General features: G+C 42.2%; 1 protein-coding gene across 2 annotated transcripts in view; it reads left to right on the plus strand.

The window, feature by feature from the left end:
* LDAH (lipid droplet associated hydrolase) overlaps positions 1-8,312 on the plus strand; it is a 193,157-nt gene extending 184,845 nt beyond the window's left edge. For both annotated transcript variants that reach the window (XM_075201377.1, XM_075201378.1), the window contains exon 7: positions 7,976-8,312. In XM_075201377.1, the coding sequence (XP_075057478.1) occupies positions 7,976-8,152 (177 nt within the window). In that variant the 3' untranslated portion in view covers positions 8,153-8,312. The remainder of the gene's footprint in view (positions 1-7,975) is intronic.
* Positions 8,313-16,215: the final 7,903 nt, after the last annotated feature.

Here is a 16,215-nt window from a genome sequence, read left to right on the forward strand (position 1 = left end):
AAAAAATGTGGTATTACATTGTTTTAATCTAAACATCAATATGTACTGAAGCTGAGAAGACACAAAATCTTTGAAAAGTATATATATATATATATATAGAAAGAGAGAGAGGAGAGAGAGAGGGGGAGAGAGAGAGAGGAGAGAGAGAGAGAGGGGGGACAGAGAGAGAGAGAGAGAGAGGGGGAGAGAGAGAGAGAGGAGAGAGAGAGAGGGGGACAGAGAGAGAGAGAGAGAGAGAGAGAGAAATGCAGATCTAAAAAAATGTAAACACATTACAAGACGTCAACAATAAAGTTAAAGATATTTGAAGTATGCTACAAATTGACTGTTTTCCCTCTGTATTATAAAGTTATGGTAGATTAAAATTTTAAGAGTTTTGTTTTCCTAACAGACACCCCGGCTACAGCGAACTCGTGCAGATGTAGTCAAATTAATAGATGCATTAAAAAACCATATTTTTCATGTAAGCAGCTGCTAATATCTGACTAATGCATCATAAAAATTATGGGCAACATCTCTCCCAACAGCTGCTGCAATCTTTGTTTTGTCTGTTCTAAATTATTTACACAAAATAAGAAAATGTTTCTGTAGGTTTTGCACGTTAACCAGTTTCCTGTGCGGCAGCAAACTGCCGACACCTCCTAAGGAATCATCATTGTCTGTCATTTTATCATTCCAAAAATGCTGTTTCTTTAGTCATACTGTGCGGCGCCTTTGTGAAACATGACCAAGCAAGAATAAAAAGCAGAGGACTGTCCTAACTTCACCGTATTATTATACAGTGTTATCTGCAGAAGTGGAACAAAAACTTCTGTAAATTATTTCTCCATTTGTCTAAGAATACGGCCTGCTTAAGAAGTCAGCTTAATTATTCTTTGATATGGTTTTGATTTAAATACAATTACAAGCCACGTAGAACCGCACTGGTCTCTAAATTTTTCTAAATGACTGCCAGTAATTACTCATTTCATAACTATGAATAAGTGTAGCTATTATGCATGAATTTGCCTGTTTCCTGATCCTCTAGACTTGCAGCACTCTCCATTCAGAACATACACCGTTCAGCCACAACATTAAAACCACCTACCAAGAAGTGGTGTATATTAGGCAACAAGTGAACAGTCAGTTCTTGAAGTTGATTTGTTGAAAGCAGGAAAATTGCCAAGTGTAAGGACCCGAGCGACTTTGACAAGGGCCAAATTGTGATGGCTAAAGGACTGAGTCAGAGCATCTCCAAAATTGCAGGTCTTGTGGGGTTTTCCTGGTATGCAGTGGTCCAAAGAAAGACAGCCAGTGAATAGGCGTCTGGTCCAATTCCACAGAAGAGCTACTGTAGCACAAATTACTGAAACAGTTAAGCTGGCTATGATATAAAGGTGTCAGAACACACAGTGTATTGCAGCTTACTGCGCCAGAACTGGACCATGGAGCAATAAAAGAAGGTGGCCTGGTCTAATGAATCTCGTTTTATTGTGGACGGCCGGCCAAATGTGTGCGCGTGGTTTACCTGGGGAAGATATGGCACCAGGGTTCACTATGTGACGAATGCAAGCCGGTGGAGGCAGTGTGATGTTCTGGGAAATGTTCTGCTGGGAAACCTTTTGTCCTGGCATTCATATAGATGTTACTTTGATACGCAGCCCAAGTACCCCTGTTCATGGCAACGGAAGAAAGATTTGAGGAACAGGACAAAGAGTTGAAGATGTTGACTTGGAATCGAAATTACCCAGATCTCAATCCGATTGAGCATCTGTGAGATATGCTGGAAAAACAAATCTGAGCCATACTGGCCCCACCTTACAACTTACAGGATTTAAAGGATCTGCTAACGTCTTGGTGTCAGATACCACAGGACACCTTCAGAAGTCTTGTGGAGTCCATACGTTGACGGGTCTAAGGGAAGCACGAGGGGGATCTGCACAATGTTAGGCAGCTGGTTTTACTTGTGAATCAGTGTATGTATAATACTTAGTTTTACCATACCTTCTAAAGGAAAAGTGGAGGTGTTACGCACAGCAACCAATTAGAATCTAGCTATGATTTTCTAGAATGTACTAAATAAATGATAGCTTGAATCTATTTGGTTGCTATGGCCAACACCTTCACTTTTCCTTTTTTAGAAGGCTTAGTGAATTTACCTCTAAAATTTAACTAAGTCTTTCATTATAATCCCCTATACAGATGCCAGTAACTTTTGAATAGTAATACTGCTCAGCATGAAATTTACATGCAGAGAGATATTGCAAGGAGCAGGCTGGACTGAGGGGGCAGGGGTGCATCTGCCCCCCGGGGCTGCACCATTAAGGGGTGGGTCACTGGGCCACCTGCATTTTTTGACCTTTAAAATAGGCTGCTGAGTTGAGTCTTTCCCCTCAGGCTGAACTTTTCCAGCCCTCCCCTGAATATTGCCATGATGAATTATTTTGGGGGAATCCATGGAGCCAATTTTGAGATCAGCTTCTTTTTTTTCTTTTTTTTGTAAAGTGTGGGAAGTGATTGGAGCTTCAGCCACCTAAAACTAAAAGCCATCATAAAAGTTATCCAGGAAACCTGGTATGGGAGAAGCTTTTATGCCAGTCTCTGCTTTTGTCAAAATGTAATTTCTACTAATTTTGAGATGGTTAAGTTTGAATATTTCACAATGAAGAATGAAGTCTATAGGGACAGTACGTGCAATGTAATCTGACAGTGAGGAGACGGCAGCACATGACATCTCTGTAGGCTCCTGCTGCTGGGCATTCTAGGTGTAGAAAGTAAAAACAATTAAATAAATCATTTTATAACAGAGGGATCATGTGGGGTTCCTGCAATATTTCCTATGGGGATGCTGGGACCAGTGTGGTAGCAGATTCAACATTCATAGATTTAAATACTCCACAAAAAATAAATAAATATGACAGTCCTAGGGCAGAAATCTGGTCGCTAGCCTAGTTCTGGGGGCCGGACATATCCCTCCAGACAGGGCCTGATCAACCACTAGGCTGACCAGGCTGCACTGTGGGTATTTTTTTTATTTTATTTTTTTTAAAAAAAAATGTTTTAAATTTTTTTATTTTTTTTTTAATTTTTTATTTTTTTCTTCATTCATTTTTTTTTTCCGGGGTGGGGGAGGGGGGGGGGGTCGCCGCTGGGGATCGCCACGGGGGGGGATCGACGCAGGGGGGTGGAGGGCTCGACGATCAAAAGCATTGGTGGTCAGTGGTTAGCAACGAACAGCCAATCGCCAGGCTGCCTGTTGCTGTGCAGCAGACAGGAAGCAGGACGTCTTCACTTCCTATCTGCTGATCTGAGGAGAGGAGCGACGCTGGCACAACTACAGGTAAGTGAAGGGGGGAACTGCCCTGCATATCTATAGGGAGGGGGGGGAACTGCCCTGGATATCTATAGGGAGGGGGAGAACTGCCCTGCATATCTATAGGGAGGGGGGGGGAACTGCCCTGCATATCTATAGGGAGGGGGGGGAACTGCCCTGCATATCTATAGGGAGGGAGAGGGGGGACTGTCATTCATATGTATAGGGAGGGAGAGGGGGACTGTCATACAAATCTATAGGGAGGGGGAGAACTGCCCTGCATATCTATAGGGAGGGGGGGGAACTGCCCTGCATATCTATAGGGAGGGGGAACTGCCCTGCATATCTATAGGGAGGGGGGGAACTACCCTGCATATCTATAGGGAGGGGGGGGGACTACCCTGCATATCTATAGGGAGGGGGGGAACTACCCTGCATATCTATAGGGAGGGGGGGAACTGCCCTGCATATCTATAGGGAGGGGGGGAACTGCCCTGCATATCTATAGGGAGGGGGGGAACTGCCCTGCATATCTATAGGGAGGGGGGGGGAACTGCCCTGCATATCTATAGGGAGGGGGGGGAACTGCCCTGGATATCTATAGGGAGGGGGGAGAACTGCCCTGCATATCTATAGGGAGGGGGGGGGAACTGCCCTGCATATCTATAGGGAGGGGGGGGGGGGAACTGCCCTGCATATCTATAGGGAGGGGGAACTGCCCTGCATATCTATAGGAAGGGGGGGAACTACCCTGCATATCTATAGGGAGGGGGGGAACTACCCTGCATATCTATAGGGAGGGGGGGGGACTACCCTGCATATCTATAGGGAGGGGGGGGACTACCCTGCATATCTATAGGGAGGGAGAGGGGGGACTGTCATGCATATGTATAGGGAGGGAGAGGGGGACTGTCATACAAATCTATAGGGTGGGAGGGGGGGCTGCCATGAAAATATATAGGGAGGTAGAGAGGTTGATATGTATGAAGGAGGGCAGAGGAGGGGGGCTGATATATGTGACTGGGGGAGTTTTGATGTGACGGGGGGGGATAGCTAGCTAGCAGAGTGGAGGTAAGGAAAATAGCTGCAAGGGGGATGGATGCAGGGTGGGAGGTAAAGAAAATGGCTGCAGCAGGGGTTAAGGAAAATGGCTGTGCGGGGGGGGGGGTTGTGGTTAAGGAAAATGGCTGCAGGGGCTTTTTAAAAAATAGAGCAGCTTTGGGGGGCAGAATCTCATAATTGTGTGGTGGTCACATGGGTGGTCTCAGCAATCACTAGAATACTAAATATTAGTGAGATGGGGCTGGTAGAGGTTTGTATTTGATTGACAACAAATATTCAGATATTGCTTATATATGCCTGTCCAATGGGGTACTTTTAGCTGGCCATAATGGAGTGTTTTGTTTTAACTAAAGGGCCTAATCATTCAGGGTTTGCATTATAATACATTTTTGCATTTTCAAAAAAGGACGCCAACTTTCCAGAAGCCAGCGAGAGGATAACAAAGTTGCAAGAGAGAAGAGCAAGGACAGGTAAGAGACAATGGCACAATCTGTCTAAATTTGAATGCTGGAGAATACACCTGAACATTCATATTCAGGAGTGTTCCTATACACCTATATATTCGGAGGGGGGGGGGGGGGGCGCTGCGGCCGTATTAGCCTAGGGCGGCCAGAACCCTTAATCAGGCCCTGCCTCCAGATGTCCTTTTTATGTAACCCGCTGTCACTGTGTGTAGTGTGAGGTGCACAGTTTAGGCAGTGCACCTCCTTCTCAGCCCTGGTTAGCTCCTGGTGTGGATGGAGATGGCCAGAGGCACATGCAGGTTATTTTTACAGAGTCTCTGTGAAGATGTTAGGACACAGGTGATGTAACTGGTGGTGCAGTGCAATCATATGTCTCTATAATTTGGGCGCCAGACCATCTCTGTATTGCAAAATAAACTCTTTATCTACACTCCTTCACTCCAGCACATTCTTAAACTGTTGCAGTGATAAATATGTACAGTTCCTATATATATCTCCTGTCTCCTCCTGCACAGTTCTTAAGGGCTACATGAACATAATATTAATGGGACAGTCACATCCAAAATGGTGGCTCTCTAGCTCACCCTCATCTCTCTCACAGCAGTGTTCACTCACCCTTCCTGAGGGGGTATTATCTCTCTCCCGTCCCCTACGGGGGTAATATCTCTCAGTTGGACGCTGACAGACACTCCCTGTGTGCTGCTCCTTTCTATCATCCGGTCACTTTCTGAGGTAATTTATCCCTGGAATCTGCCCCATATCACTAGTATTATGTCTGTGATGTTGTACTATGGCCCCTAGTGGCAACAGGCGATGGACCAGCTCCCCACATTACAAGGGAGGTCCCAGGATCCTGGTCTAATCTCTTCCTCTCTACACTGGTTCTGATCAGGGTTGCCAACTCTGAAATGAAAAACAAGCAACCATTTAGTGAAAAATAAGCCCAAACCAATCCTAAAAAGCCCAACTTACAGGGAACCGTCCTTTTCTATAACACTAATTTCTACACTCAATCTCCATTTAGTAAACCTTTATAAACACAAGAGGACACATTTCTACACTGAAATGGCAAAACAAGAAACAAATGCAGTAAATTACCCTTCTGAAATGGGGGATACAGACATGGCTGCTGATTCAATAATCATCCCCAAATACACACAGATTCTTATTAACCATAATTACACCACAGCATCGCCCGGCAAGTAAATAAGGCAAGATCCACAACATACGTGAACCGAGTATAACGTATGCAAGGACACTGGTATGTCTGTACCACACAGCCCTATGATATAACAGTATAAAATAGGGCTCTGAAAGCAGTCATCTGACATGAGCAGCTACTGAATGGGGGGTGTTATATAGCAGTGTTACCTGCTATATAACAGCAATAGTACAGACACAGCACTTATTTCAGAAGGTTGTTGCAGATCCATCTTCCTGTGATTTATTCCATGTGCTCCTCTGACTCCACCCACCCACAAACAAAAATGCCACTTTATTGGAGGAATATCGCTGCACCTGCTCATAAAACAAAACATCTGATTGCCCCAATCACTAAATGTAAACAGACCAAAGAAGAAAAAAAAATATGCAGTCTGAGGAGACCATGTGTGGGCAGTGTGTCCAAGCCCAAAAAGAAGCAACAAGCGGCAGCCTAAAAAAACCTGCAACTCGGGAAAAAAAGAAGCCCAATTCCGCTTGTTATAAGCGGAATTGGCAACTATGCCAGCAGCGTCCTTACACTAACTAAAGCGTTATTATACCATACTTGCCGACTTTCTTCAGCTCCCTTCCGGGAGCCAGCCAGTGGAGGGGGGCGTGAGGGGGGCGGGACGGCCAAAATCGCGGCATTTTGGCCCCGCCACCTGTGACGCCATGACGCAAATGCATCATTTGACAGCAGGGGGGGGGGGGCAAACTCACTGGGAATCACGGCGTTTGGGATCTAATTCTGCCCACTTCACTAGGAAGTGGGGCACTTCCTAGTGAAGTGGGCAGAATTCGGGAGATTGCCACACTCGCCCGGGAGACTCTCGCAAAATGCGGGAGTTGGCAAGTATGTATTATACACAAGGCAATAAAGTTTTTGGGAAAAAAATAAATGTTGTGAAGCCCAAAAACTGCAATCCGCGACCACAAAAAAACCCTGCAACTCTGAAAAAAACAAGCCGAATTCCGCTTGTTATAAGCGGAATTGGCAACTATGCTCCCCTCAGATCGTACCAGCCTGAGTTTGCTAAGCAACATTCCCAGTGTGTCTCCTCTGGGTCCTAGTGCTAGGCCACAAAATCAGTCACTGGGAGGTGTGAACCACAACACTAGAGGGGGTGTTACATTTAAAAATAAGAGGGATACACCTAAATTGGAGGGAGGAAGACTGAAAGGTACTTTCATCATGGTGACAGATCCATGGAGCAATCTCCAAGAGGTTGTAGTATCTAGTATATTCTAGAACATAATAGCTAGAATCTGATTGGTTGCTATGGGCAACATCTCCACTGTACTCTTTAGAAGGTTTGATAAATCTACCCCTAATGCTCATTTATTATTCACAAAACTTGCACCTTTCAGTTTGCCCAAATGTGCCGGCTAATCATTTCTTCTGCGTATGCAAAAATCTTACCTCCTGTCATGAAGTATTTGGCTATTGCATACAACGCAGCTCTGCTCAGAAAATGAAGCACACACAGGCTCTAAAATACTTAAGGACATTTTTGAAACAGGCAGTAAACATGATTTTTGGCTGAATGTTTTTTTTCACTGTACATTAATTTAAATTTTAAACACTGCACTTTGTTTTGAGTCTATAGAGACAGAGGAGGAATTATACACGTGTATTGTCAAGGTACTTACTGCGCAAGTTACAAGAAACACGTGTCAGTCAGTGTCCAGTCAAGATACCTATTATTTTGTAGTAACTTATATCTGCTGTTTCCTTGTTGATATCCTCTTCTACATACATACAATATTACTGCTACGAATCTCATCTCCAGGCTTTTTGCAGCCATGTTGTAAAAATGTTTACAAAAATATTCTATGCTATTTGCTTTTATTTTAACCAAAGCAAAAAGTATCACTCATAACTAACAGCTACATAATGCAAAATTACATGTAAAAGGCTTTAAAAAAATCTATTCTCTTCTCTTTCTCTCTTCAGCTCATTTTCTATTATGGTGCCAAAGACGCGTGGTGTCCCGTTCAGTATTACGAAGACATCAGGAAGGACTTTCCTAAAGCCAATATCTTGCTATGTGATAAAGGGATCAGGCATGCTTTCGTCCTGGACTCCGGCAAAGAAGTAGCTGCCATGATTATAAGCTGGTTAAACATCTGAGCTCTGCTCTGCAGAGAAATTGTTTCAGGCCTTGTACACACGGGCGTCATGTTTAAGCGTTTAATGCGCTTTCCTAGCGCCTATTAAATGCTCCTTGATGCAGATAGTCCGAAAAATAATGTAAGCCGATAAAATTGTGCACACACACACTCTCTAATAAGCGTTTGCCTCACTTTCATTTATTTCATGTCAGTTTTGACATTGCCTTGAGGGTTCAGTGCTCGGTAAAATGCAATGGCGTTATATGAAAGCGCTCATTAAATACATAGTACACTAGAGAAGCTTGAGAACACACTTACAAAACCCTGGTAAAAGCACGGTAATGTCTATGTCTTTTGCTGGCGTTTGTCTTTTTTGACGCCCGTTTGTACAACACCTTTTAATTCTGTAACATTTTAAGTTGTAATTCAGTTATACGTGGCGTCAGCACTGTAGATTATACAATGGCAGGGTTTTTATTGTGGATTACATATACTTTAGAATGAATTACAGCTTTTTCATTGCTAGCCTGGACGCACTTGACTTCCTGCCATTGAAATGTTGGCTGCACACAAGGCCCAGAAGTGACACTCGGGAAATGTGCAAATCAGGCGTTGGGTGGAGAGGTTTGGGAAGGTGAATCTGTCTTTGCAAAATAAAACTTTGCAAAGCAGGAAAATGAAGAGGCTTTGCTGCTAGGACCCGCTCTCTGGCAGGGAAAAGGGATGACACATTTGAGTATATGGATCAAAGAGTTGAGAGATCTGACAGTCCTCATCTCTGCAAGAAGTAAAAATATAACTGAAAGGTGATTGATTGTTGAAAAAAAAAACGCAACTGCTTGCAATGGTATCCAATAAGAACTGAATTGTCGTTTAAATTTTTATAACCTGTCCCGCTGATTATGGACAGGTTTGCTCTGCAATGCTTGTTTGGATATCCAGGGCCATGTATTACACATGTACATAGACATAGCATCGTGACCACTGCTTGCATCTAATCTTTGGACCGGTCTCAGATGGAACTGCAGCCCTGTGTCCTGTCTGAGCACAACCTATACCAGTGTTGGCTAACCTGTGACACACCAGGGGGTAAATGTATCAATATGCGGGTTCTTCAACACCCACGTGTTCAGCCTCTTCCGCGATTAAATTTCAAGCGGCGCTGCATTGTAAAGGGTTAACTTCCCTTTACAATGCAGCGCCGCTTGAAATTTAATCGCGGAAGAGGCTGAACACGCGGGTTTTGAAGAACCCGCATATTGATACATTTACCACCAGGTGTTGTGAAACTACAAGTCCCAGCATGCTTTGCCAATATATAGCAGCTTATTGCTGGAAGGGTATGCTGGGACTTGTAGTTTCACAACACCTGGAGTGTCACAGGTTAGCCAACACTGACCTATACGCTTCAGGTGTATTGGGAAAGAGGTCCTTGCCTGCATTCCTAGGGCACATGTTTTCCAAATTACTGTCACTTAGCTGCTTGTTTGGATATATTGTAAGTCTGTGTATTTCACACATCTGACCTATCAGTGTTAAGCTTTAAATTGCATTGCTGTACTGTGTACACATATCATACGGCTCAAAACTTTCATTGAAAATCTGACTTTGCAGATGCGCCAAGCAGTCATAGCAGTACAGATTGTGTGGGAGAGTTCTTCTACCTTTCACAAATAAATATACTGCGTCCCTCTGCATGCTGAAGTGTCAAGATTGCAAAGCCAGAGTTGTGGTTATGCACGTACCTCATTACACCATTGTCCATGTTCAGTCTTAGCTGCAGTCTTTGCAGCGGGCTTCATTTAGATTGTCTTTGTTGTTGTCACACACCCCAATTTGTGCTGATGGGCCACCTAGATTTGTGCTGAAGTGGATTGGTTTACAGAGCAAGGTGGTGGTGTTTAGTAAGAAGTAGAATGTTGCACCAGCCATTGGGGGGAATAACAGCACTGCTTCTTAAATACAGAGTAGCTGCACTAGTGCGCCTTGGTTGTAACTAAGTGCAAAGACGAGATTTCATTTTGCAGAGCTCTATTATTAAAATATATTAAAGTGGTGGAGAAGTAGCATATTTAGGGGTGTTCCTTGCTTTGCAGAATGGTGTACAGCCATTTTCACTCTACTTAAAGGCTTGAATTTTGCCCATTGCTCTGAAATACAAGAGATCAGGTCGCAGCCTATACTTTTAATGGGATGCATTTTGCCGTTAACGTAGAGGAGCTCAGCTGTCGGCACACTTTGCCAAATCTAAAAAAATAGAACAGCCTAGACGCACACAAAGTGCCGCATCTAATAAAGGCAATTTCTGGTGTACCCACGACTACCAACATTCGGACAAAAGTGAAATGTGTATTCCGTCTAGAGGTTGTACTAGCAGTGGTAGGACAAAGTGTGCACATTTTAGAGGTTACAAAGTCTAACTAACTAAATCTTATATGAAGTGCCCTTTTAAACAGAAAGTGAACCCCCAAAAAGGAAGCACTTGTGTTAGTGTCAGTAACAAATGAGAACTATTATATATATATAAATAAATATGTGTATATATATATATATATTCAATACATACATATATATATATATATATATATATATATACATATATATATATATATATATATATATATATATATAATGTATCATGCATTGTTGTGGCAGTACCAAGTGAGGAGCTTCACACAGTTGTTCTGATATATAATAAAGGCAAGAGAGTACCGTTTACCCTTCTCTGCAACATATAAGGGCATTTTCAGGGTGTTGGTTCCACCTTATTTCTTGTTGCCTCGGCATTGCTGCAATCTGCACCAACAGTAATCATGAGGCACTGCGGAGACTAACCTTTCCAAGGTAGGATGTCTGCAATGTTAAAGTGTGTCCTAATCGCATGGTGCTATATGTATATCACATGTCCATCAGACAGGCTCATCTCACGTCCAGGGGCAGGCTGGGGTGGGGGACAGGGGGAATCTGCTCTCCGGGTTGGGTCAGTTTGGGCTGGGCCACGGGGCCACCAGCATTTTTCTTCCTTTAAAATAGTACTAATAGTCTGCTGAGTCGAGTTTTGCCACCCAGGTTAAAAATTGTCTGCCGTCCCCTGTTCATGTCTCATTGACCCTTTGGGCTAGATTTACTAAGCTGCGTTTTTGAAAAAGTGGAGCTGTTGCCTATAGCAACCAATCAGATTCTAGCTGTCATTTTGTAGAATGTACTAAATAAATGAAAGCTAGAATCTGATTGGTTGCTATAGGCAACATCCCCACTTTTTCAAACCCGCAGCTTAGTGAATCTAGCCCTTTGTCTTTGTTTGAAGCAATATGAAAGATTAAACCTTAAATAGTCTAACGAGCCTACAGCACGTTCCAACTGACCAAGCCTGGTGGTCATTTTTATGTTGTAAGGTAATAAATTGTTAGGAAAGTTACTTCCATTTATCTGGAACACTCTGGGTGGTGAGGATTCTGAACACTAGAGATTGCAGTATACACGTGCGGAGATCTCTGGTGGGTGGTCTGAATTATTTATGAGGGGCCGAATATCTTTTATTGTAGACCCTCCCCTAAGTCTTTTATTTATGGAAGGTACTTGTTTAGCTTTGTATTCGGTCTTCTCCCTCTGTGATTCCTTTTTAATCAGCATTAAGTAGAACTTGTTCAGCAATCCACCAAAAAAATAAATATTGTTTGGTTTCTGCCAATACCTCCAGCTGTTGACTCCCCCAGCGGGTCACAAATGTACTCCAAGCATCTCAAAACTTTGGGGAACGACTCAGTTCAACTCAGCGTAATCACATTTTTTCAGACATCCAACTTAAAAGGAGAAGCCAGTTGTCAGGGCTCGTTGCTACAAACTGGCCGAAGATCACCTTAGCTCGGTCTGTTTGCCAACCCTAATTGGGCGTTTGGGGCGTTATAGTTACTGAAGTTAAGATGCAGCTTTTATCCAAAATTCTTTGTAGGTGAATTAGAGGTTGAAAAACGAAATTATACAAATGAGCCTCCTGTTACTTCTTCTCTGAAACAGTTTCCATATTGTTTAGTAGCTGCCCTAGTCGAGGGTAGATGTTTAGCGAAGTGGTTTGGAGAGATTGCAGGAAACACATCGTCAAAATAGGTGTACGATGTTCAGACCTAGTTTTCTTTGTATTCCAAAATTTTCTCATTCACTATTTGTCTGTGATGTCTAAAATAGGAAAAATCTGCAGACATTACTGATAATTGTTTTCATGCCATTCTAACCTCACAATTGTTCTGGTTTAACTGTATTTAGCTAAGTAGGAAGCATTTGTTAGACTAGTATTTTATCAAGCTATGAGCAATATTAAGTGATTTATATATATATCCACTTTGTATGGTCCATGTCAAAGTTATGGACCTTAGTCACATAGGAGTTCTCTGGAAAGTGATAGGGGGTTTGTGGGATTAAAAATTAGAGAACGGCATTCTATTGAATTGTGAGCTCTGCGGGTAGACTTGGTCACACCTTCATAGAAAGTACAGTCCGTACTAAGTATAAATTCACAGCTGAGGCAGCCATTGTGTGTAACCTAACCATTTCCTAGGAACCAGTAACATCACAGAGGTATTAAGGCAAGCAAAAGTTAAAAAAAAAAAAAATAGGTAAAGTACAGAATAGAAAAAAGGAAGTGTTTGAGAGACTAGTTTTGATATTATTTTTTTACATTGTTCTAGAAAAGGTTAATATGTGTGACGACAAGTGGTAAAAGGAATTCATTATGCTTTCAGTTAATTTTAATTTTATAGTGGTTAATCTGTTCATTTTACAATGTAATATAAATTACTGTAAGCCGTTATATGCCTTGCAATACTAATGTCCTTTTTTATTTATTTCTAGACATAATAAAATAGGGGGACATTTATATAAAGCTGGTGCAAAAAAAAAGAGTGTTGTAACCTTGTCTCCCAACATTTAAACGTGCAAAATCAGGACAAAAATAAGCTCCGCCCCCCAATTCACCCACTTTTGGATGAAACTCCACCCACTTTGATGTAATGCCACCCCAAACCAGGACAGCTGGGAGGTGTGATGTAATTCATAGCAACCAAATGGTGGTGCTTTCCTGTTCTACAGTACAATAGAAAAAACATGGTGGCGCGTGCCTTTAGTCCTGCCTCTGGGATGGCCGCGTCTGGGGGTTCCAGTCTCCACCCTGCACCACCCGCCCCACGTTGTCGAGCAGAGCATCAAGAAAAAAAATTACAGCATTATATGTCCGTTAGTTACAGCACCTTTTTCGTTGCACCTGTTTTATAAATGCTTCCCAATGAATCTTGTGGAAGTTGTAGAAAGTTGACTAGTAAAAAAAAACAAATATTAAAAATGTAGTTTAGTTTGCTCCATATTGTAATGGAACAATCCACAAATAATCCCTATAAGTATAGCTCACCAGTCTGTTCATAGAGATCTCAAGTTTAGTTCTTAACAGGGTACCTGTCCATAGTAATATGTTTTATTTGCTCCCTGATGTTAGATTGTACTTAATATTCCATTGCATTACTGCTTAGTGGTGGTATTTAAAAACTGACTAGTAAATCCCTGTGCTTTCAGCGGAATACCTTCTTATGATTATCAGATGTTTCAACTTTAAGGCTAATCACAATTTTATGGACCAATTTATTACTTCCTCTTAGAAACTAGCTGTGCCAGGCATCTAGCCGAGACCTCGAGCAATGTCTCCGAAACAATAAAACCGATTCTTAACCAAGACACATTTAAAACACATTTTAAGTTGTCATTAATTGTTCATAATTTAATTAACTCATGTACATTTAAGCAATAAACATATTACAGTCTATTGTTTGCTGGTTTTATGTTCTTTTGACTGTTTATTGTATTATGTTGTTTTTTTGTTTTTTTAATTATGTGTAGTTTGCACTTGAGGCTGTTTTTGCTCTTAGAGAATCCTGGTTCTTCATAGAAACATTTGTTTGTCATACAAGCCTCAGTGGTGAACAATTGTGCTCCTCTCCTGCTCCAGAGATCGTTACGCTATGTCACAGTTCATGGTAATTAGAGGGTATTTCTGATGCGGTGGCTCCAAGCTACAAGTTCTCCACTTGGATCTCGATCAGCTATCCCATAGAGTGAAGACATCTGAGATATCACGCAACCGTTCTACAGCACATGTCGATGATGCTCAGCGAATGGGGCTCAGCTGATTTGAAGCAGACTGACCGGCTTAATTGATTGCATGGAACAATACTTGCTACCTCAGCCGTGAGCATACGTTACTTTCAGGGGCTGGCTGGCAAATTTTAAGCTGCAGGGAACGTGCTCTTATGCTCTACAGCAGCCCAGGTGTCGTGCAACTACAAGCACCTGCATGCTTTGCCAACTGAGAGACTGATTGCTGGCAGGGTATGCTGGGACTTGTAGTTTCTCAACACCTGGGGGTAAATGAATCAAGCTCCGATTTTGAAAATCCAGCTAGTTTTTCAGAAGAGTTGAAACTCTGTGATGTATGAACCTGAGATTTCATGTAAAATCGCCAGAGATGTGTTTCTGTCAAAATCGCTACTTCCAAAATCGATAGAGATCAAAGTCCGAACTGTTTGCCACTCTAGCTATAGCAAATGTATGAAGCTGCGATTAAACAAACTCCTGAGTTTGCTTTAAAAATCGCTAAATACAACACGCTGCATCCTAGCTGCGAGATTAGTAAACACATCACTGTTACACTGCCCTATCTATAGAGCTGCAGATCCCAGCGGCTGTCAAAAGTTTAAAACTAGATAAATGTTCCACAAAAAAAAAGCATGTGGATCCCCCGTCCGACCGCTATTAACCCTAGCGCTGCCAGTCTACTGCTGGTTGCGTGAAAATTGGGCGGACCCCACGCATATTTTTCACCGATTTTCACTCGCCCAGCAGTATGCTGGCAGCGCTAGGGTTAATAGTGCTCGGATGGGGGGGACCCCACGCTTTTTGGTTTTTTTCCGAACATTATTTTTAAACTTTTGACAGCTGCCTAACATCTGGCTGTATAGAGAGACAGTGTAACAGTGATGTGTTTACTAATCACGCAGTTAGGAAACACGGGAGTGTTTGACAGCACAGCAAATCGTCAGAGATGACCAGCGATTTTTCAGATCAGAGTAAAAATCGCAGTTTAATACATCTGGCAACTTGGGGACTAAAATCGCCATTTTAAATCGCTGAAAAAATCGGACCTTGATACACTTACCTCCTGGGGAGTCTGAGGATTTCTAAGCCCGCTCTAAAACAAGGAACTATAGAAATAGCAGCTGAGAAATCAAGATTATAAAGTTATGAGTATCTGCACTTCACCCAGATCAAGTGTATGGTGGCTGCCAAAATTAGGGACTGTGTCAAGAGGGAGTCCCCAACCCTCCAGATAGAAATCACAAAGTAAATATAGTTCAGTGTAAAAAAAAAAAAACAAGCTCTCCAAGCGCCTGTGTGTAGGATGTATTTAGAACAAAAAAGTAAGTAAGGGTTGTTGTCAAATCATTGTGTTGTAGATAAGGATATATAGCAACATCAAACAAAGTTCTTAGTGCACTAAGATAAATCACTGGTACATAACATACATAACAATATAAAAGCGTATCACATGCTCAATGATTATGAATAGGAAAGAGGTCCAGGAAAATAATGGCATATGAAACAAGTAATCATATTACTAGTCCTCGAGGTGAATGGGGCCAGCAAGGAAAAACATAAGACAGGAGCCAAAATCCAAGGTGAAAGTCGCTAGTATATAGGCACTAAGAGATCAAAGTGTCCATTCCGTTTATGAAAGTGTCTTTATAATGTCCAATAGATTAATAGTTCCACATAAGTGCAGAAATACTGATAGATAAATCCAATAAGAATGAGAGGCAAATAAAGAAATGCAAGTTGCTCAATCAATTTATAGGCTATAGCAGGTGCGTGAAACTTCCATTTCTGTATTTGTCTGAGAGGCATGTTGGTGTCAGTGGCTGAGGGGGAGTGCTGACATTGGATTGCTATTTGGAGGCTTCTGGGGTACCTCTTTGGTAAGTTAGCTCTCAATTTAAAAACACATATGTATGGCCCAAATATATGGGACTCTCATTGTTTAGA

Source organism: Mixophyes fleayi, chromosome 3 (assembly GCF_038048845.1).
Source record: "Mixophyes fleayi isolate aMixFle1 chromosome 3, aMixFle1.hap1, whole genome shotgun sequence".
Classification (NCBI taxonomy): domain Eukaryota; kingdom Metazoa; phylum Chordata; class Amphibia; order Anura; family Limnodynastidae; genus Mixophyes; species Mixophyes fleayi.